Consider the following 25,966-nt stretch of genomic DNA (forward strand, 5'->3'; position numbering starts at 1 on the left):
CAAATTAAATAATTTTCAAGTGGTGGATAAAAATCGCCAATACATTTAAATAATTTTTCCTTCGAAGTAAAATTTCTCGCTCATACAATTATATATTTCTTCTTTTTAACAAAAATTATTTGTCTCCCACAATAAATATTTTCCCCATAGAACAAGGTATTATTCGCCAGAAATTTATGGCATTTTCGTACCCTAGAAAAAAAATCATCAATACAAAATAATTTTTTCCTCATTTAAAAAAAAAAATTCGCCATCGATATGAAAATTTCCCCCCGAAAATAATGTTTGATTCGCCAGGATTTTACACAGTTGCCCGGTGGGGGGGGTGTTCTTAAAGTTATCCCTGATTAGCAAATCCATTGACCAATTTGGTGAAGAAGAGAGCTTTCTCTTGGAATGATTTAGCATAGTTTTTTGTAAGCTCGAAGAAGTAATTAGCTCATTTTTTGTTTTGTTATTCCAAACTCTTCACTTCCTTTTGTTTTAGAGTGTAATGCTTCAAGAGAGGGTTGGAGGGGTTATTATACTAAAAAAACCATTCAATAGTATTGGAGAGTAGGAAACTCAAGGGAACAAAGAGGAGTTTCTATCTATGATAAGGATATGTTTGCCATCACTAGCCATGTTCAAGCAATATTTAGTTTATGGTAAAAACATATCTTAATAATTTGAAGTTCTTCCTCAACTAGAAGGATTTAAATGATAGGAAAAAAAAATGGATAAGTAAACTATAAGCCTATGTTTTTGACATTGAGTATGTTAAAGGAAGAATAATGTTGTGGTTGATATGCTATCTAAGGAGCCTAATTTGTGTTTTTATAATGAATATTGATTGAAAAACTTCAATGCCACAACACATTTGTATTCAACCACAACACATTTGTATTCAATTTTGGAAGGCAAGTTACAATATGACAGGTGCAAGGTGGTTAATGAGCTAATTATCTATATAAGGAGAAATCATAATTCATTCTAGAATTGCAAATAAAGAAAGTTTTGAGGCCTTGTCATGACATACCCTTGGTTGATCACCTGGGATACTACAAGACATACAAGTAGGTAACTTTGTTTCCCATAGAAAAGACTCAAGAGTAATGTTTTGAGGCATGTTAAATAGTGTTTGGCATAGTAGAACATATATTTCCAATTGAATTGTTGCAACCTTTACCCAAATCAGAAATGAGAGATCATATCCACGATTTTATCACAAGTCTTCTAAAAGTAAGATAAGATTTGTATTTTTATTATAGTAGATAATAAGTATGCTCATTTTTATGCTATATATTCATAATATAAAGCTTCTTAGATAGTTGATTTTTATTTTTTTAAGTCTTAACTATCAAAGAATATTGCGAGTGATGGAAACAACGGGTTCATTAATTTATTTTGGCAAAGAACTATTTCGATTGACAAGTATAGAATTGACTCCAAATACTAGCTACCACCCTCAAACAAATGGGCAAATTGAGATTGTGAACAAATTAATATATTTGAGAAATTATGTTAGAAGACAACAAACATAGATTAAGTGGCTTCATCTTAAGGATTATTGCTACAATTCCACTCACCATAAGTCCATAAGTATGACTCATTTCAAAGCAATATAAGGGCTTAATGCATTATTATTCACAGAATTGTTTTTTTCATATAACAAAGTTCCAAGAGCTAGAGATTTAGTACAACAAAGTCTAGTCTTTGTAATGCACTCAAGGCAAACCTACAATAGGTCCAAAACCAACAAAAAATGTATTATGATCACCACCACTTGAAGAGAACTTTTGAGGTTGGAGGGATAGTTTTCTTGAAGTTACAACCCTATATGCAATCTTCTATCAAGGTGATTAGTGAAAAAAAACTCAAACCACAAAATTTATGGGCCTTATAAGATCATACAAAAGATAGAAGTTGCATATGAGTTGGAACTTCTAGAAAACAACAAAAATGACAATGTTTTCATGTGGCATGCCTTGAGATGGTTCTTGGACCATCTCAATAAAATTGATTTTAAAGCCCAAGATTGTCATCAATATTAAAGATAAAAGACCCTAACACTAGGTAATCCCAAATCACATGAAGTGTATAAATCTTCTAGTTGAAGGTGCCATGAGGGAAGGAGTGGAGATATTCAAGAATCCAAGGTTGACATTGTTTGGGGGCAAGTGATTTTGGGGAGAGAGGACTATCATGTCTTCTCTTCTTTAAGGCCAACCTTGGCACTATTTGCTAAAAAATGTTTAATATTAAATCAAATTTTCAATTCAAACCTTAGTGCTTGGATTTGGGCCCATATGCCCTACTCCAATGCATACTTTATAAACTTTTTGAGGTTGGACAATTCACCTTAAAAAATTGATATGTTTTGGGAGTTGTCTCCTAAGATTGAGCTTGTTGGGATGCAAATCCTAACAACCATCAAAGGTTAAGACAAAAAACCTAACTTTATTCTATCAATTTTCCTTTAAGATCACATAATTATGATAAAAAAACATTATTGCACAAGACTAGTTTCAAGGGTGGGCTGCCATCTACTTGACCATTCTTGAGGTAATTGCCACTTCTAATAGCCAAAGGCATTGGTTGACAAAGACTTGTTAAAATGCATATAAGTCAAGTTTTGAGTGGTACTCATTCTTTGTTAAGAGCGAACAATAATTATATTCAATTTATACTTCAAGTGATAGCCATTCACAATTAGACTTAGTTATTGTTTGAGAGGCATCTACCATTAGACCGCCCTATATCCAATACAATAAGAAGGCAACAAAGGCATCAAGATCATATCTAACTAACACCACTAGGACAAGACATGGCAAATACTTAGTAGGGAGGGTAGTCAAATATACAACCACCTAGGAGTGAATAAGTGTTGTGCTAGCATATTTTACTTGGTATTTGGTCTTGTAACGATTCATAATTAGGGATCTATTTTGAGATCTATATATATGTTTTCTATCAATGTGATGTGAATTATCTAGTTGTGTTATTAACTGAGATTCCAGCTCAAGATTAAATCAATATTTAATGATTAGATCCAAGGATCCTTACATGATTGATGGTTTAACCATGTTGCTAATTTTTCTTCAACTAAGGTTATCATATCTTACTTAGGGGTCATTTCAGAGGTGGAAAAATAAAATAAACAAACAAGAAAGCCTTCATCAAGAATAAAATTCCCACATACTATTTGCACTACATTAGTCCAACTTTGTATCTATATCCTAGGTGAACCCATATGCTACTCGCAACAATAACCTTAGCCCCATCTGAACTCTAACCCTACATACTCTCACCATAACTAAACCATAATCAAAACTCTAAATGATATTAATAGAACCTTAAATATTATATTATATTAAAACTGTAGTATATATATTAATATTATAATTAAATTATAGTATAGTATATTATACTATATATTACTTTTATATTTGTCCTTATCCTTAAGAAAAAGTTGAATTTTATGTACATGCATTTTGAATCCCCATTCTGCCATTGTAAACACCTCTGGGCATAACGACTCTTGTTATTGCAGAAGAATTGGTATAAGGTAAATCTATCTTTGATGTCTTCTTTGCGGCAGTAGTTAAATAAAGAAAACCAAGCAAGAAAATTTACAAAATGGTTACCCACGTTATGCAAACTTCATTGACATGAACGACAACTTGGAACTGAACTGTAGACATGACCCAAGGAAATATCCAGGGAAGTGGATAAATAATTTTGTCAAGGGCAATGAACATTGTATCTTTACAGTTTGAATTCAGTATGGGAAGTGAACCATCTGTTTAATTTTATATTTGTCCTTATCCTTGAAAAGGTTGAATTTTACGTACATGCATTTTGAATCCCCATTCTGCCATTGTAAACACCTCTGGGCATAACAACTCTTGTTATTGCAGAAGAATTGGTATAAGGTAAATCTATCTTTGATGTCTTCTTTGTGGCAGTAGTTAAATAAATAAAACCAAGCAAGAAAATTTACAAAATGGTTACCCACGTTATGCAAACTTCATTGACATGAACGACAACTTGGAACTGAACTGTAGACATGACCCAAGGAAATATCCACGAAAGTGGATAAATAATTTTGTCAAGGGCAATGAACATTGTATCTTTACAGTTTGAATTCAGTATGGGAAGTGAAACATCTGTTTAAACTTTTTGCCAAAAAGCATCAAATTATACACGTAGCTTATCTATATGATATTGAAATTGATAGGATGTTTTGTGTTAAAACACTTTTGTCTCCTTCCAACTGATTTAAATTCCTCTTATTCCCCCGTGTAGTCCAAGATTTTATTTAAAATTTTGATTTTATCACTATCACCCAAAAATGTATCTTTAAACACTGCAAAACCAAAAAGAACTCTGATTAATTTCCTCTACCAATAAAATTTATCTTCATTTTCTTCGAGAATAATGGCTGCAAGAGCAGGTCGGTACACAGTTGACTTCATATTCCTAACTAGTACAAAAACCTCAGACTTATTCCTCCACTTTGAGTCTTTCCATTGGTCTGCTCTCAGATGTCCTAGAATAGTTCCTTCACACATGGCTACAGCCAAAGCTGGAACACTATTAGAAACAGGAAAAAAACATAATCAGTGTCTCTGAATTATTAATCAGATTCTATTCCAATCAGTACCTTTATCTAAATGGAGTATGCTACACCATACCTTCCACGACAGGCACCTGTTGTCACAAAGCCTATTGGCATCCGCAAATTTTCTTGCCCACAATTTGAAACAATGCCTCCCCATTGCCCCATTTCTTTGTTAGTTATCCACTGTTGATTGCATTCTGCATTCCTCAAAGTAGGTGGAATGTCAAGCCCTTGCCATCCTCGAGATCTGTGTTATCACAGATAATCCGTCAGCCAGATATACATCACTTTTGGAGTGACAAAACAAAGAAAAAGCTTAAATGATAGTCCATAAGTAATTTGTTTATAATAACAATGGTTATCGCTAACCTGATATTGAAACAAACCATCCCATCACACTCATAGATAGGAAGGAAAAAGAATTTGGAGGAAAACAACAACAACAACAAAAAAAAAATAACAGCAAAGCTTCAGCAATGTACATACTTTGAGCACCACAAGGAAAAGTCATTCTCAATTGGTGCACATACGACAGCACCTTCCTCAAAAAGACCTTTTCCTGGAGCATAAAGGAGGACTTTCAAAAAGCAAGGTTCATTTTCAAGAATTATATTATTCACATCTTTCAATCTCCAGCAAATTCTTCCTTCATCCAGTAAGTGAGAATAGTCTTTCTTTTGACTACTATGAGTGTCTGGAAATAGGAGGAGGTGAAGACCACCAACTCTTCTCAAATGCTGCTTCAATATTGCTGATGTCCTGGCTATAAGACCAGGAAAAATAAATTTCTTCTCATGTATTGAGGAAAAACCTTGGCTACCTAAATCTTCTTTATTTATAACCTCTGGAATTGCGAGCTTGTCTTGTAGGGAATTCACTGAGTGAAGTCTCTGTACTTCCACTAATTCTGTTTTCTCACTCTCTTGCTTAGTAATATCTGCTAGCAGGGCCGCACTTCCACTGTATTTTCTTTTTACATACCCTTGTATAGAATTCCATGGTGGAGGAAGTAAAATTGCGGGAGGTCTTTTAGAAGGTGGCCTGCTAGCAATCATTTCTTCATATGCTGCAGTTTCCTCATTCATATAGTCACAGTATGCTTTGCAGTCAGGAAAGTCATACGGAAATGATGATACTCCTGCCTACACATAAGCCACCAATCAACCATCAATAAGAAAACATACTCCACAGAATTAAAAACCACCCACTAACCAGCAACAAGAAAACATAAATATAAATCCTATTAGGAACTACTGAGGCCTTAGTTGACAAAGCATTCAGTAACTGAAATGTCAATTAACAACACGAACGAAACATAAATTTTGAGTGTGATTATCCAAAGCTCACATCACTTGACAGCCACCGTCGCTCCCGCAATCCAATAGCTCGAGCTCCTCCAAGGACAAGAGGAATCCAAAAGGCTCGAACCCAGCTTACTGGAAGAATAATAGACCATCTAACAAAATGCATAAGATGAGTATAGAAAGTTTGCACTAACAACACTAACAATGCATATGCAAAAATATCACCTACAACTACAAACGTTAAGCTAAATAATTCAATAGATAGAAACAATAAATGTGCTTTATATTAATACAGATTATCATTAAATTGAACTGATCATCAATGTCCTGAAATATTTGCTGGAAAAAAAGCATGGTTATTTAAGTGGAGTATCCAGTAACTTTATCCTATTTGCTAAAATATGGAAAAACAAAGCACAGGAGAAAATTAGAATATTTCTACTCCATGCTTAGTAGCAAAAATGTATGGATAGAATAGCTAATCTCAATTTAGAAATGCAAAATATCATTTAAATGATATAAAAATTCAAAATATTCCTTTTTAGTATGTCAAACACCATTGACCTTGATCAATTACAATATTTCCATAAAGATTGATAGAAGAGTAAAAAAGGTTACAAACTCTTTTCTAAGAAATGGTCCCACATGCCATTTAAAGCATGAAGGTACTATCATGTTATAAATTTTATTGCTTTAAATCTCCAACCTTTGTTTTGGATGGAAAATCCAAACTCCCCACATAATTTTACACTGAAGAGTTCATCATCCATGTAGATTAACCCCCATAGGCTCTTGGAGCCCTTGATAACTTTTACTGCCACGAAAATCAATTTTGCAGAACAGTGCTCTTCATTCAACCATTTGGTGATTGTAATTTGTAACAATGAGAAACTATAATATATCATGATTCAATATCCCTCCTGTTTACTCGGCAGAAACATTCCAGGCAATCTTTTGCAAATTCTTTATGACTCAAAACAGATTTAAATTCTCTGACTTCCCATGTTCAAATCGGTTGCTCTTTGAGCTCCTCTATTGGAGTTATCAAGAATTCCAAGGTGGTTGATCATAATAAACAAAATGCAGAACCATAGAGAATACAGACTTTACCTCTGAGCAGATTTAAACAATGATTTTTGGAAAACGTAGCTGAAAAGCAAGAGAAGCTGAAGCAAGTTACTCTAATCTGCAAATTCCAATTTTTTTTGCCTAGTCTAGCAAATATTCATGACTGATTGACTTTCATTGGAAACCACTAGTGAGGAAAAAGTCTTGCAATTTATTTGTGTGCAAAAAGCTGGTTCCTAGTAATCTATAAATCTCCTTAGGTTTTAAACCAAGTTTCAAGATTTCATTGTTGCAAGTGATGGAAGATGTTTTGAATGATACTCAGAATCGCAGAATAATGTATGCAACATGATAAAGAAAATACCATTGACAATATTAAATAACAGAAACAGAAAGGTCTGATCTGATATTAAAAAAATATTTATTCTGCCATAAAATGCTGCTCAGAAAAGTCATAAAACTGAAACAGAGTGCAAAGAGTAAGCTCCAAAACCCTAATCTTCAATTGCATAACCAGATTGTAATTGTTATCGGCAACATCTCTGCAGTCTTACTCAGCATACAACAATATGAAAGTAAGATGATGGTGCTCAGCAAACACTAAATCATTAAAGGAAGCTTCGACCCACAAGACTCAGTTATGGCAGCTCCTATCCCTCCACAACATCAGCAATAATGAGTATAGCATTTCACATTTGTTCCGAAAGTGCCCTTGTGTCCTGAAATGAAGCTCAATCAGCCCCCATGTCCCTTGGTTAAACCTCACAATCTCGGGTTTATAGCACAGCCAGCAAGAAGAATACTTGCCCAGCTCTAAATCTCCCAAGTATGGCGTCCAAAACCACAGGAAACTCTTCATAAAACTTGGCGCCCTTTATACCCTTCATAAGAAGTATGATCAGACAAAGACAGAAGCTGCAATAATAAAAAACTGAATATACGTGCTTCTTTATTTTCAACCAAATACATCACACATAGGAGTTTAATCTCCTACATAAATAGGAAACTCCCACAACAGCTTTCCCAAATATATTGAGTTGTTTTACTCAACATGTTTGTACCTCTAATATTTTAACCTACTTAACAAACTATAATAAACATATTTATTTTATGCATCCTATGATGCAATGTTCCTAACACCCCCCCATATTGCATCATTCTCCAAAAGGGGATAGTGGACCAGCAATACTTAACGACCATGTTCAGTAGTTCATCATAAGGTATGAGTAGAGACATACACATCTACTCAAGACAAGCAATAGTGGAACTAGCCTCACTATGCTCAATATACCTTCATTCAAGGATAGGGACAAACATTTCTACCCATGGAACTAAGGACAGGGACTAACACATCTATCCAAGGTCTTACATCAAATTTGGATAGGGACAAACACATCTATAAAACATCAAGGTTATGAACACGGAAACACACATCTGCTCACAACAATTATGATTGGTGACACACACATCCAATTATAATCACCAACTCTTGTGATTGGGGACAAACACATCCAATCATTTACATCATCTTGTGAATGAGGACAAACACATCCATTCACAAACAACCAAAAATAATGATCAGGGACAAACATGTCCAATCACTTGCATCAAAAGCTTGAATACCAAGCCCTTCTTGTTGCGTATGCAGCCACCATTATAGATCATTGCCACTTTGATCACAAATGATTTGAGACAGTTGTCGTTGCCACCTGGAAACTGATCTTGGCTTTGTTAAGAATTGTCATTGATGTCTTGATTATAGATTGTAGTAGAACAGATATCCTTACAGCAGAACAGAGATATTAAGGTCGATATCTTCTTTCAGACAAAAGCCTGATCCTTTAAAGCAGATGCAGCAAGTCGATATCTTCCTTCAAACAAAAGTACGATCCTTTAAGGCATGTTGATATAGCAAAGAACAAGTTAATTATTATTAATTTAATTAAAGAATGTCACATTTCATACACAGATAGAAATAGTAAAAGACTTGTTAATTATTGTTTTAATTAAAGCTAAGTTACCGGGTTCGGCCCCCTAGACCCCTGGTACTGGTCCGGTACGGTCCTGGTTCGGGGTTCGGGTCCGGTTCGCCTGTGGTTCGGACAGGGTTCGTGGTTCACAGGCCTGGTTCGAACCAAGGCGAACCCAAGAGGACCCAAGTTGAACCCAAGGGTCTGACAGCCCAAAAATGGATTTTTTTTTGCAAATTTTTTTTTTTTTTTAATTCCACCACATAAAAAATTAAAATGACCCTATGTCTCAAGCCACACACCTATGCATCGTACAACCAAGAGACAAGCACAAGTCTGTACGAAAGAACAAGTCAGAAAACACAATTCCTGTACAGGAGAATGCACCTTGATCAGAATTTTGACTTCTTTGGCCTTGTTCCTGACGTCTTAAAAAAGCAGAAAATTGATGCACGCCATGGTCAATTTTGTTGTTTTCTAGAAGTTCAACTCTTCATTACATCTGCCCTTTGAAAGGGACACAACATTTAATGATCAGATCTGCACTTCTTATTTAAATCAGATCTCCACTTTTGATTCTCCAATTATCCCCATCTCAAACGAGGTTCTCTTCTCCCTTTTATATCTCATATTTGAGGAAGCCCCAACTTTTCATTCCATGTCTTTTAACCATTCATTAACTTAATTAAATTTTAATTATATTTTTTTAGATTTTAATTATATTTTTTTAGATTTTAATTTTAATTTTATTTTTATTTATTTGCATTATAATTTTACTATTATTATTTATCATTAAATTCTATTTCAAAGTGGGGACATTACAGTATTGTAACAGGATTAACAAATCTAAAAATACATATATCATAATAGCAGTGAAACTAAACCACAGATAAATAAAACACCACATAAAAATATTTCAACCAGGGTTCTGCCATGCACAGCCAATCTTTATTATCTTTAAGACAAACAATTATATAAATGAAGGATCCATTTCTGTAGAAAAAGGGAACTGTACTTACCCACAAGCAGAAGGCTTCTTATTATCATTCTTCAAAAGGATAATAGGGCATGATCTGCTAAAACGTCCTTGCTCTCCTTCCATTGATTTGTTTCCATGATCACCCTTATCTAGGTAAAAGAAGTCTAGACGCTGTAGATGGCGCTTCTGGTTAAGAATATTCTCACTCAGAGGGATGCCTAGAGAAAAACCCTCTTTTTGAGAACTCCATAATGTCTTGTTAGGTACATGTTCAGAAAAGGTGTCAAATGCCTTTTGGGACTCTTCTTTGGATGCACTGAAAGAGCACGTGTCATCAGACATACTGGTGATTTCTTCATTTCCACACTTTCCGCACATTTCTGAGTCTAGTAATTTACTACTAACATCTGACTTGACTTCACAAGAAACAGTAGGGCAGGTTTGTTGAGTCTCAACACGTTTAGCCACAGAAGAGACATTGGGAAGAAATTTTTCTTGCATAGCAAGACTATCACGAGGATCATGAATATCCATAGATAAAACAGCATTCACTGGCAACTTATCAGCATTCTCCAAAAGATATGCTTCTGGAAGCTGAAAAATTCTGGAAACTGAGAGTCCATGAAAGTCTAAAGAACCTTCAAATTTAGACCCTTCAGCACTGATATTCAACCTTAAATAGCAAACAGGGAAGAAACTTATTATCATCAGAATTTATCTCTGGAAGAGAGCATTGTGAGCCTGTTAAAAAAAAAACATAATGTGCAGTGAATTTTACTTCTCCACAATATTGTTTCAGATTAAAAAAGATTGTAGCCAAAGGTAAAAGAATTACCTAGAAATGGGGTGCAATATCTTTTGCAGTAGTTTCAAAGCCCTTGACCCAATAACATCCAGCCGCCCAAGGTCATGTTGTCTGGATAAGCACATGAGTATTGTGCCATCTTCCTCACTCTGAAAATTTCAACTTTATGAGGTGAGTACAATGTAGCAAACAATCCATTGCTAGCTGAGTAGTGAATGCAACTTCAAGTTGTTTGATCTATGAACTCTTTAAGTTGTACAAGAAACTATCTAACACGAAAAAATCCATGTAAAAAAATGAAATCAATCATATTAACATTCATTTGGGGTTAGAGAAACTGCTAGAATAATAAAAGAAAGATTCAAAATTTATTAATTTTGGATCACAAATTATAATTAATTGTACACTCCTCATTGGAACTAGCCGCTTCACACAGTTCTCATATGCAGCAGCAATGATGGAAGGAAACAGCAAGGACTGTCACTCAATTTCAGCTATTATAGTAGTTTATGGAAGAAAAAAGACAATCTCTGATTACAACTTGGTATTTCCAGAGGGAAACCCGTTTGGGAACAATTCATAGACTTTCCCTTACATACTAATCTGATTTGTTCTATGGCACCCCATTGATGAGGTCATGGCTGTAATTTTTGTGCCCTAGATCAGTAATCAGATTTATGTCCTTTAATTATGCCCTAGTTCGTTAATCAGATTTGTAACATTTTAGTAAACCATAATTCAGTAAACTCAGAAATGAAGGAAGTAAACAAGAGACAAACACAAATACCCTGGGAAAACTTCCAAGGAAGAAAACCCAGCATTAAAGACCCACAGGTCAGATTATATATTCTCCCTTAATATAACAAATACAATACTTAGCTTCCTTTTCAGATCTGATCCCTTTTGTATGACAGATCTGCACTTCTAAGCTCTTCAAGTCTGCACCAAAACGGCCTATGTCCTCTTGGACAAGTTCGCACAAGCCTAGACAAGTTCGCACCCTCCTTGTGTAAATTCGCACCTTGTACATGTAGAGCTGATTCGCAGAATGCTTGAAAATGAGTGAATTGTATTTGCAAAGATGTCTTTATTTATATGTGTCTTTAGCCTTTATTTATTCAAGTCGGCCTCCTCCTTTTTGGCGCCAATATATTTATTGTGGCATGGAGTATTTAGGGTGGCGTGCAAGTATAGGGCTGGGCTCGATCTTGGGGGCACGTTACCCTTTAGGATAGGGCCCAGTCCTAAATGGGTTCGGATGTTGCCTTAAGGCAATCCAAACCCATATTGACCTAGTTACAAACAACAATATGCAGCAGCAATGATGGAAGGAAACAGCAAGGACTGTCACTCATTTTCAGCTATTATAGTAGTTTATGGAAGAAAAAAGACAATCTCTGATTACAACTTGGTATTTCCAGAGGGAAACCCATTTGGGAACAATTCATAGACTTTCTCTTACATACTAATCTGATTTGTTCTATGGCACCCCATTGATGAGGTCATGGTTGTGGGGGCTGCTTTTTGGCTTGTCTTTAGATAGCCATGTAGTTGATAGCCTATGGGCGTATAGCCGTAACTATTTCATTGGAGAGAGGGACCTTTAAATACAACTCACTTATCAACCCAAAGAATTGTGTTAGTGTTCATGGATTAACAATTACATCCAATGATTTATCCAAGGGTAAAAAGAGAAATCTAATAATAGAAAGGAGGAAAAATGGCATGTTCTGCAGAATGGGGTGAAGTTAAATTTTGATGGTAACTTGACAGGGAACACATAAGTAGCTGTTGCAGCCCATATTTGAGAACATGTAAAAAGGAAATTTTGTTCAAGGGAGTGTTGTCAGGTAATTATGTCATGTTGTAATTAGAATGTTAAGTGTGTTAAGGGTCGGTGGTTACCTAATGGTTGTCGATAGTTGGCACCGGGCAACCTGTACTGACACCTATATATATGTACTTGGGTCTCTATTTCAGGGTGTGGATATTGCTTAAGGAAACTATGTTTTGAATGTACTGGCATTTTGGAACAGATGTGCGTCGGGAAAGTCATCATTGGCTCCCTCTGATGGCTCTCCCGAATTAATCCGAGACAATTGATCCGCGATCACATAGCTCCTACCTGACCGTACAATTATTGTGAATGTGAACTCTCGAAGGAGTAGTAGCCACCTTCTTATTCTGCCTTGAATAATGGGTTTATTCACCACGTACATCAATGCCTGGTGATCCACATAAAAAGTAAAAGGAGTGCAGAAATTTTTGTACGGCATAGACCATTCCAAGGGCTTCCCTCTCGGTGGTGCTATAATTCTTCTCAGCTTTTAATAGCAAGCGACTGACAAAATATATGGGGTGGTCCAGCCCATGTCCTCCTTCCTGTGCTAGTGTAGCCCCAATGGCATAGTTCGAGGTATCCACATGTACGTGGAATTCTCGGTCCCAATTTGGATAGGCCAAAATGGGTGCGGCCACCGGTCTCCTCTTGAGTTCATCAAATGCTTCCCCCTGTGCCGGTCCCCACACATATGGTTTGCCCTTCCGTGTCAGCTTGTCCAATGAGAATGAAAGTTGAGCAAAGTTCTTAATGAACTTCCGGTAATATCCTATATGTCCGAGGAAGGACTTTACTCATGTCACGTCAATGGGCGGCTCCATCTCCACAATTACCTATACCTTATCCGGATCAATTTTTAATCCAACCTTGCAAACAATATGCCCCAACAGCTTCCCTTGCGGCACCATAAATCTGCATTTCTTCGGATTCAAGGCTAGCCTGGCCTTCCGGCATCTCTCCATGCATTCCCGCAGTGCCACCAAGTGAGTGTCTTCGCTACTAAAAATAGACCAGTCATCCAAGAAGGCCTTAAAGTTTCCCACAGACATTTGGTCGAAGATGTGGAGAACTATCCTATGAAATGTTGTCGGAGCATTGCAAAAACCGAAGGGCATTCAGTTGTACACATATACTCCATCCTCCACCACAAAGGTGGTATTTAACTTGTCCTCCTCAGCTATCCGAAGGGAGTCAATGATGACCTTCCTAACGCACATTTGTTCCAAAATGCTAGTACATTCAAAACATAGTTTCCTTAAGCAATATCCACACCCTGAAAAAAGAGACCCAAGTACATATATATAGGTATCGGTACAGGTTGCCCGGTGCCAACTGCCGGCAACCGTCAGGTAACCACCGACCCCTAACACACTTAACATTCTAATTACGACATTACATAATTTCTCGACAACAAGGGGCTCACTATTCCTTCGAATAAAAACTAATAATACAGAGAAATGGCCGGATCTGTTAGGAGGGTTTAAGACTGCCTATATTGCAGCTATCCATTGTTTACCACATACGGGTAAACGATTAGATGCCGAAAGTAAATGCACAGAACATAATGGAAATATATTAAAGAACCAGTTTCTGTATTAATTTAACAGTCCATGTGCATCAAGTGCTTATAACATTACACCCAGATACAACTATCATGATGATACTAAGAAGAAAAGGTATGCAATATATAATACTCGAAGGGGTGCGACCAACCGTCGCGTCCAACTGCCCTTCGGGACGACTAACTAACTGACTATCGTAACTCATTATTACCGACGACAACATAAACATAATATGACAACATAACATAATGATTATTCCCGGCAACATCATCCCCCCCGAGAAAAGAAGTCGTCTCTGGACGACTTAATACAAAATAGAGATGACATTAAACAAAACCAAGGTAGAGAACTGTAGGAACTGCTAACGCCAGTCGAGCGTGGAACTCATACACCTGCTGCGTCCTCGCCTGAAAACCCTTTTCTGCTACCATTTGATGCTCAAGTGCGGATGTCACCATTATTACTTCCGCAAGGAGTTCTTTTTTCCTTGAGATCACAGTCCTCCTGTGCCTAAACCAAACTTGTCTGCAACACACGCTTTTTAGTCTCAGCCTCCACCAACTGCTACTCAAATGATATTGTCTCCCTAGCCAATTTGTCCTCGATAGAAACCTGTGCTGCGCTTTTCGGCATCCAACTCTTGGGTACGCTGAGCTAAGTCTCACGCTACTACTGCCTCCAACCTAGTGGTCAACTCCTCCCGAGCCCTCTGTGCATCCACCAAGGCAACCTCACATCCAGTCGAGACATACTCCGAGTGCCTCAAAGCGTACCATTCATGCCTGGAAGTGGCCACAACCCTCTGGCACAAAGGCTAGGAGACACCTCAAATCCTCCATCACACTCCCCAAAGGCTGATAACGGAACTGAATAACTCCCTGATGTCGTACGACTTCGCGTTCTTGCAATGCCTTCCCTCAAACTCTGTTTGTTCGCAACCTCCAAATTCGTCTCCCTCTACGACTTATGGCTTCCCCGCCAATGCTTAGCTTCAGGGTTCTTTCTCACAGTACGGAACAACCCCAACACTAACCGTGACTTCTCTGATGCCTTCGCCCAACTCAAAAGTGTATTGTAGCTCAAAAATAAACTGGGGTCTGGGGTAGCGCCCCAACGGGGTCAAGGGGCAACGCCCCTCGCGAGGTCTGGGGGCAACGCCCCAGGTGCCAACACCAATTTACAACCCTCAAAACCATACGAAAGTCCATGGCGCACATCATTTCTGTGATATTTTAAGATGCCAAAACCCTTCTTCTCCACTCTAATATTTTCAGCGTCCTGGCTCCAGACGTCATCGAATGATTTTTCAATCTGGTTGTCGTTTTTTTTTTCCACTGTAATGTCCCCAATGGCACCCTGGCCATACAACCTCCCCGTACGGTCCACAACAGCACTGACACCTCCAATCGTACGGCCACCTTCCCGTGCGGTCAACACCCTCCTTACCGTACAGTAACCCCTCCATCGTATGAATGACACCGTACGGACAACATGACCAACCGTCCACACCATACTGTCCTCCTTCCGCATGCCCAATGCGGTTCAACCGTACAAGGGTCCACCGTACGGTGGTATTCCACCGCAAGTGTCCTTCGTCGTCAGTGGTCCACCGTACGGTGGTTCCACCACACAGGTTCCCACCGCACGGTAGTCTCACTGTACGGTGGTCTCACCACACAGTAGTCTCACCGCGGTGGTTCCACCATACGGTGGTCCCACCGCCACTTTCAAAGATTTTTTATTTTTTTAATTTTTAATTTTTTTTCTTTTTTTTTCTTTTTTTTTTTTTTTCTTAAATCCCTAATCTAGTCTTCGGCTCGAGTCTCGTGCCTCTGGGATTGCCCTTTCTCGGTTTGCCTTGCCCGAGAGTCTCCCACTTTGGTCCCGTGTCGGTCAAGTCACCTGCCCGGCCTCTCAAGTCCCCCTCCGGACTCTCGGGTGTCCTTCCGGCCTCTCTGGTCCCCTGCGCGCTTCTCGTGGTAGGGTTTCAATTTGGACCCGTTGATGGCAAGTCTATTTTCAATGGCCATCCGAAGACCTGGAACCATAAATTCTACACGAACCACAGTCGCCTTCCCGTACATAAGAAGAAGAAGAAGAATAAAGATTTTGAAGGCTACGGCCTTCCACACACGGTTCCAATCGTTGCCGACACGAATGATCTTGGGATTATCTACGTCACCGAGGTTTGGGGCATCTCCCTTCCAATATTCTCTGTATTCCGACAGGTACACCTCCTCTGTTGCTTGCTCTGGTTCCTCTACTTCGAGCCTGTAGCTCTGGAACATTTCGTAATCCTCCATTTGCCAGTGGAAGAGCCCATTCAATGACCCCGTCTCATCCTCGGAACACTCTCCTAGTTTGAGAATCCCTTCATCGTTGGGCTCCCTGCAGCCCTGTCCTTCGTTCCTCAAGTCGCCTTCTCCTTCACCCTCTGATTCCGAAGATGATGCCAGTTCCTCACTAACCAATTGTGTCTCAAGGTCTATGATAAACTTCCTTCCTCCATTCTCCATAGACAGAGTGTTCTTCTTCCAGTTGTGGGTGGCCTTGGCTGCCACCAGCCACCCTCTCCCTAAGATCGCATCATACCCTTTTTTCTTTAGTGGGATTACCACGAAGTCCAGTATGAAGGGTTGCGTCCCGATGGTAACTTGCTGGCCCATTAGTGTCCCGATGGGTTTGATTCCATGTTGATCTGCTCCCAACAGATTGAATGTAGATGGCCACAGCGTCGGCTTCCCCAGCTTCCGCCAGGTTTCTTCTGGAAGAACATTCACTCCCGATCCACCATCGACAATGGTATCGGTTAGAATGGTGCAAAGGATACCCATCTCCACAATGGTCGGGTTCCTTCTAGTGTTAACTGCCAGCAGCATGGGGTCTATTGCAGACCCCCCAAAAACATTTGTGCGGTGGTTGGTATTGGTGCGTGGTTGGGAGAGATTATTCAACAACACCGTTCGTAATTGAGGCATCGTCTGGAGGTCGTGTACCTTCACAGGCACCTCCAGTTTTAAAATTTGATTTAGTATAGCCTCATCCGCCTCCGGTCGGCTGGAAGTACCCGCCGTACCCTTCGCCTTCGCCCTTTCTCATATTTCCGCCAGGTTTCTTCTGGAAGAACATTCACTCCCGATCCACCATCGACGATGGTATCGGTTAGAATGGTGCAAAGGATACCCATCTCCACAATGGTCGGGTTCCTTCTAGTGTTAACTGCCAGCAGCATGGGGTCTATTGCAGACCCCCCAAAAACATTTGTGCGGTGGTTGGTATTGGTGCGTGGTTGGGAGAGATTATTCAACAACACCGTTCGTAATTGAGGCATCGTCTGGAGGTCGTGTACCTTCACAGGCACCTCCAGTTTTAAAATTTGATTTAGTATAGCCTCATTCGCCTCCGGTCGGCTGGAAGTACCCACCGTACCCTTCGCCTTCGCCCTTTCTCATATCTCTTTCTCAATTTCTTCCCGCGCTTCCCATACCCTTCGCTTCTCCGTCTCCGGGTCTGGGCACATTGCGTGTTTGGCTTGGGCGCAGGTTACGGCTAGCACTTCCTCTTCTTTGGTTTCCTCTATATTGAGCAAGTTGACGTCGGACTTCGGGCAGGTGGCGTCTTCGTGGTCTCCCGGTCCGCACCATTTGCACAAATATTGTGTGGCCTCTCCCTTCGGGCAGTCTCGGGCGAAGTGCCCCCACTGGTTGCACGCTCTGCATTATACCATCAGTCGACCTTTGGAGTCGTATTGGATCCGGCTCCTTGTATTATTATTGTTGTTTCGTCCTCCCCACCGGTTATCTCGGTAGCCTCCCGATGTTGCATTGTTGTTCGCTTGGGAGTTGTTGGTACCGCCCGATGTAGTTGGTTGTTCCTGCATAAGCAATACTTGTTGGTTTCGTGTTTTCATGTTGTAGGGGCATTGCCTGGTGGGATGCCCCATCAACTGGCATATATCACAATAGGCCTTCTTTTGGCAGGAGCCTTTCGTGTGGCCGTCCGTCTTACATTCCGTGCACCAAAGCTCCCCTTCGTCGGTCTTGCTCGAACCTTAACCTTCGGCTCTTTCATCATCCTCAGCATGTCCTTTTGCAGGGCTTGCACCTTTTTGCCGGACTCGCCATCGCTGTTGCTTCCCTCGGAAGAGTCATCATCCTCGGACGAGCTATCCTTCTTTTTCTTCTTGGATGTCTTGGTCTCGATCTCGAGATCCATCGCTCTATTATATGCATCTTCGTACGAGGTTGGTGGAACAATTTTCATCTTCTTCCGGATGGAGTGTTTCAGTCCCTCCACGAACCATCTCTTTTTCAACCCATCCGCTGGTTGACTCTCCATTTTCCCCAACAGTTCCTTGAGCTACCGACTATAGGCTCGGACAGTCTCGTTCTTGTTCTGCTTTGTGCCATAGATTTCGGCTACTATTTCATTGTCGTCTCTGAGGAGACGAAACTCTATCCCGAACTCCTCCTTCAGGTTGGGCCATGTGCCGACTTTGGCCTTATCCGTATCGGAGTACCAGTCGATGGCCACTCCCCTTAAGGTTGCTGGAAATTGTGTTACCCACTCGTCCTGGTCGGTAACACCGTTCGCTGACCATATGGTTTCGCAAGTGCGACAATGGCAGACGGGATCTTCCTTCCCGTCGTCGTTGAACTTTGGCAGCTTCTGCTTACTTGCCATCCCACCGCTGGGTCTCACTCCTCTGGTGCCTTGTGTGCTTGTACGTGGTGATCCTCCGCCTCTTGCACCTGACCCTCCACTCGTGGGTCTTCCGGAGAAGGTTGTTGACCCCGAACCGAACAAATTGCCTCCCGTACGATACCCTTGTGCTCCCTCGGCACCGTCGGTCGTACCGTCACCTTCGATCGTCTCCCTCCAGTTGTCCTCCGAAATGGACAAGTTCTTTAGTAGGTCTCTGGTAGCGTCGATCAAGTTTAGACTTCGCCTTGTTTGTTCCACCAACTCTTCACGACTTCTTATCCTACGACATTCTGGCGAACTGTAGAGTTCTCCTTCGGCACCCTCCGTGACTCCTAGGTTCCCTTCGGGCAACCCTACGACAGTGTAGAGAGTGTAATTCTCTCTGTCTATCTCAGCCTCCGCAACCTCCGTGATGCCTCCTAGGTTCCCTTCGAGCAACCCCTCGGTCGGTCGTCCCTCGGCAAGCTGCCTTAGCCTACGCCTTCGTTTTATTTGTTGTCTAAGATTCAACGCTCTTTGTGCCACTTCCCATTCATCACTTTGTATCTTTTTATTTTTGTCCTTATTTAGTATATTTGGCATAAATCACTTTCGTACATAGCAAGCACACACCATGTACACAAAAAAAAAAACTTTTTATTATTTTCCCTTTCGGCCACAATTTATCTCAACATTGTGTCAAGATTATTACAGGGTTCAATTTCCCCTTCGCCTCTTGCCATCACACTCTACGTCCCACAACGATTGTTCCGTTTGTGCGGCATCGGCCTCTGGGTTAATCTCACCGACCGGTAGGCCCATCATGTCCGTACGCCATCCGCTCCTTCCTTTCCCGAGTATGTCTAGGCAACAGCGCCAAATGTTTACCACATACGGATAAACGATTAAATGCCGAAAGTAAATGCACAGAACATAATGGAAATATATTAAAGAAACTCAGTTTCTGTATTAATTCAACAGTCCATGTACATCAAGTGCTTATAACATTACACCCAGATACGACTATCATGATGATACTAAGAAGGAAACGTATGCAATATATAATACCCGAAGGGATGCGACCAACCTTCGCGTCCAACTGCCCTTCGGGATGACTAACTGACTGTTGTAACTCATTATTACCGACGACAACATAAACATAATATGACAACATAACATAATGATTATTCTTGGCAACATCCATAGGGTGGAGATAAAAGGAAACTCTCAGGTGGTGGTTACTGCAGTAAATAGAAATTATTGCCCTACTTGACAATTATGAGCTACATTGGAAGAGGATTTTTGTAAGGATAGAAAAAATTGAGAATGTTAGGATCTCTTTGCTATAGAGAGATGAATCAAGTGGTCAAGCAATCAAGGTGCAAATCTCCTTGAATTCTCTACATCGTAAAGTAGTGAAGTATTGGATTGGGAAAATTTATATAGTATATTGTTTAAGGAACATGCCTCGTGATTGTAAGTGTTATAGGATCATGGTAGGGTATCGCATTATTATGGTAAAGGATCTTCTTCTACATATGGGTAGCATAATACAATGGGATAATAACAATGGATCCGATGGCTAAGTGTCAGGGAGGTAGGAGTATGAGTTGCATTAGCCATTTTGTACATATGATAAGATGGTGCTAATCAATGCAGATGGTTAGATACAGGAGGAGATTTCGTTATAAGACGATAACAAGTGTTTTGTGTTTACTGTTCTTCTGTCTGTGTGTGTCACTTGGTTGGGGACATTGTGAAAGAGTTATTATTGATATTGTTAGAGAGTATTAGTCGTCCTCTAGCTATGGCTAGTGGGCAAAGGATGCAAGACCCTACGAGACACAGGCCAGTTTCAGATCGTAGGCTGATACATATCTTTGATTGCTACCTGTGATGTCCCCTTCTAGTTGACATCTGTCAGCTTGGTAGATTAGCCTATCACTGACCCTCGTAGGCTAATGAGGTTGGTTAGAGGGTCTCCTGGAGACTGATTCTCCATCTTCAGAGTGAACAATATGAGCAGTGATAGAGTATTGTTTGGCAATCTCCAGTTCTGACGGCAGGCATTTCTGATGAGTACTTGGAGAGATATCAATATTTAATTACTTTAAAGTTTAATGTTTTAAACTTTGTGCCCTCAATATTAAATATTATGTGGAAAACTTTAATGTTTTAATATTTTAAAGTCACTTTAAGTTATAACTTAAGTGAGGGTCTATTTCTCATCGGATGGGGCCACTTTAATATTAAACTGGAAATGATTTATTTTTGAAGCCTCAATAGTCAAAAATAAATATTAAAAGTTAAAACATCATTTTAATGCCAAATCGTACTTTTCTTGGGAATTGTGCCAAACCCTAAAGGAGGAGATAAAAGAAGTTTTTAGGTCTTCTTTTCATTATGTGATGATTTGATATTGAGTTTGCTCTGAGGAGATTTTGGCTTGAGGGTTTCAGCAGGGGTTTCTTCCTGCGGATGATCTGAGAGCTCAGTTACCGGTTCTTGCCAAAAATGGTCGGGTCCTGGTCCTGGTTCATGCCCGGTCCTGGTTCGAGCCTCACGTAGGAACCACAGGGAACCCAGCCGCCTGGGCAGGACCCAGGTAGAACCAGGGAGGACCCGGGTGAACCCAAGCCCGTGGGTTCCCAAAAACAAGGCCCACGGGTTAGAAAACAAAGAAAAACAATCAAAAAACAAATTTTTTAATCTTATTTTAACATTTTGAAACTTGAATATTATCTTTTTTGCAAATTATGAATATGATATTACATTTATGATTTACGATATATCAATATCAGAATATTTATTGGCATTAGCAATTATGGATTTATGATTTATGATTTATCATTTATCATTTATGTATCATTGTATGGGAAAGTTACATTGTATGTTTCATATTTGTATGTTTGAACTGTGAACATATATAATTTTGATGTTTGAAGTTTGAACATATATATGTAAAAAAAAATTAAAAAATATATATGTGTGTACGGACGAACTCGTACCCGTACCCAAAAAAAAAAAAAAAATTTGCCAAATCCGCGAATCCAAACTTGAATCCGAACCAGAACCGGTAACTTAGTCTGAGAGTATCGATACAAGAAAACGGTGGATTTTTGTGCATCAGCATTAGAGGCTGTGAAATATCAGTTTGATTTTGCTTTTCAGTTGGTTTTAACCAGGAACCAAGATTGGGCAAATTAGACAGGGTTTTGTTCTTTTTATGCAAAGGATTGATTGCAGCCACAAAGTCAGAGCAGAGGCAGAAATAAGTGTGTTTACAGCTGGGGTTTTTTGTGCATGTACGGCCTGCAGATCTGTCGTACCTTTCTTCCTTGAAATGGTACGATTTTGTTGAAGGAGTCCAAAAATTCTGAAATAAATCCTAAAGGAGACGCCTAGCTAGTAGCTTCAGTTTGAGCTGCTAAACTCACCATTCCGGGTAGTTTGGACTGATCAATAATTTTGTTGTCATTATTTACTGCTGTACGGCAGCAAGGACAAATAAGGGGTTTCATAAATTTGAGGTATTTGACAATAAAACTTCTTGGTCTTGTCTGATTTCTTTATTGAAGGTGTTTATGCAAATTGGATGTAATAAGGGTTTGATAATCCTATTTTCTGAAGTTAAATTAATTTCCAGCTCTTTCCAATATTGCTTTTTGCATACTATTTGTTCAAAACTAGCCCTTGTTGTTAGAAATTGCAAAGTACAAACATAAAACGCAACAGGTTCAACAAAACCTCCGTTGTCTGAGTTGAGAGCCCTCGGTAGGTTCTTACACTAGCCAACAAGTAACCTTAGGGTTATAAAAGCTATCCTAGATGTGGAAAATTTGGCAGTTAATGGGAGAATGAGGTCAAGGGCGTCCATCCTCAAGTTGCATGATTTACTGGATTAGTTGCTTTCTGGATTGGATGATGAAGTGGATGAGAAAGCAAAGTTAAAAAGGTAAAGATAGCAAATGATATGAGAGGTAATATTATCGCAGCGTCATCTATGGTGGAATTTAGGGCAATGCAATCAGAAATTAGAGAGCTTATAGTGTATGTCATATCATTGGATGAGTTTTTCCAAGCCTTGGGGACAACCATGCATAACATGATTGTTTCTCTACACTAGGACACACTTGAGTTGTCAAACAAGTATGCTATGCCACTGGTAGAGAATAGCTCATGAAGAGTATAATATTTAATGGAGTAATTACAATCTAGTCTCACCAACAATGGAGCTAAGCCCAATTTCTGGCAATGCAGTTTACAATTGAGCTTATGACAAATAGCTAACGGCACCACAAAGCAAAGGAATGTCCATTGGGGAATGACATATTTACCTTTTCAATGTGTATTTGTGTCAATGCTACATGAATCGCCTAGATTCAGTGAGTCCAATTGACCTCAACCGAGTCTTGGGGACTTGAGACTTAGGTACCCAATGAGTCTGGGAGACTCGCTAGACCCAATGAGTCCCATGTTAGACATTTTGTTATTGATGTCAAGTGGTTTTTGTCAAGCCTATGTTATTCAAGCTAGAGGATTACTCAAAGTAATTTTGGACTGAGTTTGAAGTTCTTTTTGAGCTACTATTTATTCATCAGATGATCTTATTTTTGCTTGAGCTGCTTGACGTGCTTGAGCTGCCGGGGTGTCTGCATCAGCTGGTTGTGTGACTACTTGTCATTTTGTCAGCTGCTGAGTCAAATTCTTTGCCATGTCACCTCTGTGTTGTCAAAGGAAGTTTTGATATATTTTTTTTTATTAGCTGAATTTTAATATCCGTGGAAGGCTCAATACATTTGGTAGACTCATCAATTGGGGAGCCTAAATTAAGGCTGCCGTTATAAAGTTCGTGGGGTACTATGTGTTACATAAGGTGTCTTTTCAGCTGGGCGATATTTTTTTTAAATAAATATCATTTGGAGATCATGCGTAGTGGGAAATGATTATCTTAAAGACCAATAAATTTCCTTCAGCAGGTCGTCGATTCTTCCTTCTTTGGCATGGAATTGGTTCTTATTTCTTCCGTCAAACTTAATGATTTTGGAGGAGTGCTTGGAATTGATGTGTCACGAGCCTTAGTGGGTTGCATGCTCAAAAATCTTTAATACTATCCTGGGCGGTGAAAGAGAGTGGTGGTGTGTTTTTAAAAAACGGACATATATTTTACGATGTTGAAGTCACAATTTTCGATGGCGGTTACTTGTTCTTTTTGGATTTTTGCTAGTGAATGGATATATACGAACTTAATTTTTGCTGAGCGCCAGAGTTACAGATTTTCAATTTTTTGAGAAATATGGAGGTGTTTTTGGTTATTTATGATTGCCGTTAGAAGTGCTGCCGTAATTACTCGTGAAGTCATGTGTGCTTATATTCCTTTGGTGTCAAAAACTCCTCCTTCTGGGAAAAGAAAATACCTTGGCGATGCTGAAGATGTTTTGATAGTCTGTGTATTTTCTGGGCAGCGTAGTTCATCCTCTCTATGAGTTATGCCATGTGTGAGAAATTATCTTTTTCTCATAGAACAGTCATGTTTGGGAACTTCTATTGAAAAGAATCTGTTCTTGACAGAAAAATTTGTGCTTTTGAAGGTGGTATATTCTCAGAAATAAGTGGTGGTTCTCAAGTCTGTGTCTAGTGGAACTCATATTTTCATGGTGCTGATTGTCTATTTGGGAGAAAAAAAATTTATTAAGATTTCTGGTTCATCAATTCATTGAGACTTGGATTGCAGATTGTTGAAGATGATTTCAGAGTTATTGAATGCAGCTTCGACTGTGTATTCAGCAGTTTTGTTCAGCAAGCAAAGCAGGGTTACATTTCCAGAATTTGTTTTTCAAAGTAACTATTCTGAAGGGAGTTGGAGCTCTCTTATGTTCTGCAGTTTGTGTTCTGATTAATCTCAGTTGGTGCTCTCCTATTTGTTGTTTATTTTGTGATATGGGTTGGAGCACATTCTGAAATATTAGAGAAACTTTTTGCCATGGTATTTTACCCAAAAGGGTTTTCCACGAGAAAAAAAAATTATGTGTTCTTGCTTTGTGTCATGCTTTCATTTTCATATCTCTGTGTTCAATGTTTTTTTTGAGTTTGCAGTAATTTTGAAGAATCTGAAACACTGATTCACACACCCCCCCTCCCCCTCTCAGTGTTTCTCGTATGCTTCTCATCCTAGGCTAAACCACCAAACCTAGTGAGCCTTGCGAGCTAGACTTGATCACAATTGGGGAAAGAAAAAGTTGAAAAAAATAAATAAAAGAAACATAAAATGTTAATCTGACATATTAGTTACTTTTATAAAAAAAACTTGTAACCTTCCAATGCTTGTTTGGTTTATGACATTCCCATTTACAATTTACAAAAAAAAATGAAAAAGATGTGTACCATGAAGGTCTATGTAGTTTTTAAGGTTTTCATTTGGCATGGTGACAAGGGTTCCAACCCTCAACCTCGCCCTATATCATGACAAGGAAAGCACCAAGAGTGTTGCCATCGAACCACACAAGGAGGGTTGCCCCAAAATCCCCATCAAACTATAACTCCAACCAAGTAATAGACCAATGATGAATCATGGTCACAAAATCTACAAAATACATGTCCTAAAAACACATTCATTTCACTTTCAAACACAAGGAGTGAAAAACTAATGCTTGAGCATGAAATATACGTCATTGGAGAGAAAATCAACACATTGGTTGAGTGAAAAACAATGATTGAAGATCGTACAACCTGAGTTAGCCTAGTGGTGGAGAACTTGTGCTCTCCAAAGAGAGGTCACAAGTTCAAATCCCACAAGGGGGTAGGGTATGTACACCTCATCGGTTTCGGCCCATTACCCATTAAAAAAAAACAATGATTGAAGATAACGTGTGTTAGGCTATGGCATTGTACACCATTGCATAAAATAATTTATTATAATATTGTAATTAAATAATTATTTAGTTGTGGTGTATCTAGGAGACGTGCTTAGCCACACTACATAAATATTTGGTCACTGTTGAATGTGGTTTTTATGCACTATGCAACACAGAATAAAATGCTAAGTATTCTATCCTCTCTTGAACAAAATCTCCTCTTATGCTAAACTTCGTGATCATAAGAGGTGTCTCCAAGGTTTCGAATGTCAGGTCTTGACGTGCTCTTGGACAGACT

General features: G+C 39.3%; 1 protein-coding gene across 2 annotated transcripts in view; it reads right to left on the minus strand.

Annotated features, from left to right (window-relative positions):
- Nucleotides 1-4,049: 4,049 nt before the first annotated feature.
- Nucleotides 4,050-25,966, minus strand: part of LOC131030638 (ribonucleases P/MRP protein subunit POP1) — a 79,270-nt gene continuing 57,353 nt past the window's right edge. Inside the window, exons 5-10 of one of the 2 annotated variants that reach the window (XM_057961540.2) lie at nt 10,760-10,878; nt 9,965-10,597; nt 5,951-6,059; nt 5,090-5,745; nt 4,677-4,850; nt 4,050-4,575 (exon numbers count right to left, since the gene is read on the minus strand). In XM_057961540.2, coding sequence (XP_057817523.2) covers nt 4,383-4,575; nt 4,677-4,850; nt 5,090-5,745; nt 5,951-6,059; nt 9,965-10,597; nt 10,760-10,878 — 1,884 coding nt within the window. In that variant the 3' untranslated portion in view covers nt 4,050-4,382. The remainder of the gene's footprint in view (nt 4,576-4,676; nt 4,851-5,089; nt 5,746-5,950; nt 6,060-9,964; nt 10,598-10,759; nt 10,879-25,966) is intronic. The other variant, XM_057961541.2, reaches the window with a different exon arrangement.

Source organism: Cryptomeria japonica, chromosome 3 (genome assembly GCF_030272615.1).
Source record: "Cryptomeria japonica chromosome 3, Sugi_1.0, whole genome shotgun sequence".
Lineage (NCBI taxonomy): Eukaryota > Viridiplantae > Streptophyta > Pinopsida > Cupressales > Cupressaceae > Cryptomeria > Cryptomeria japonica.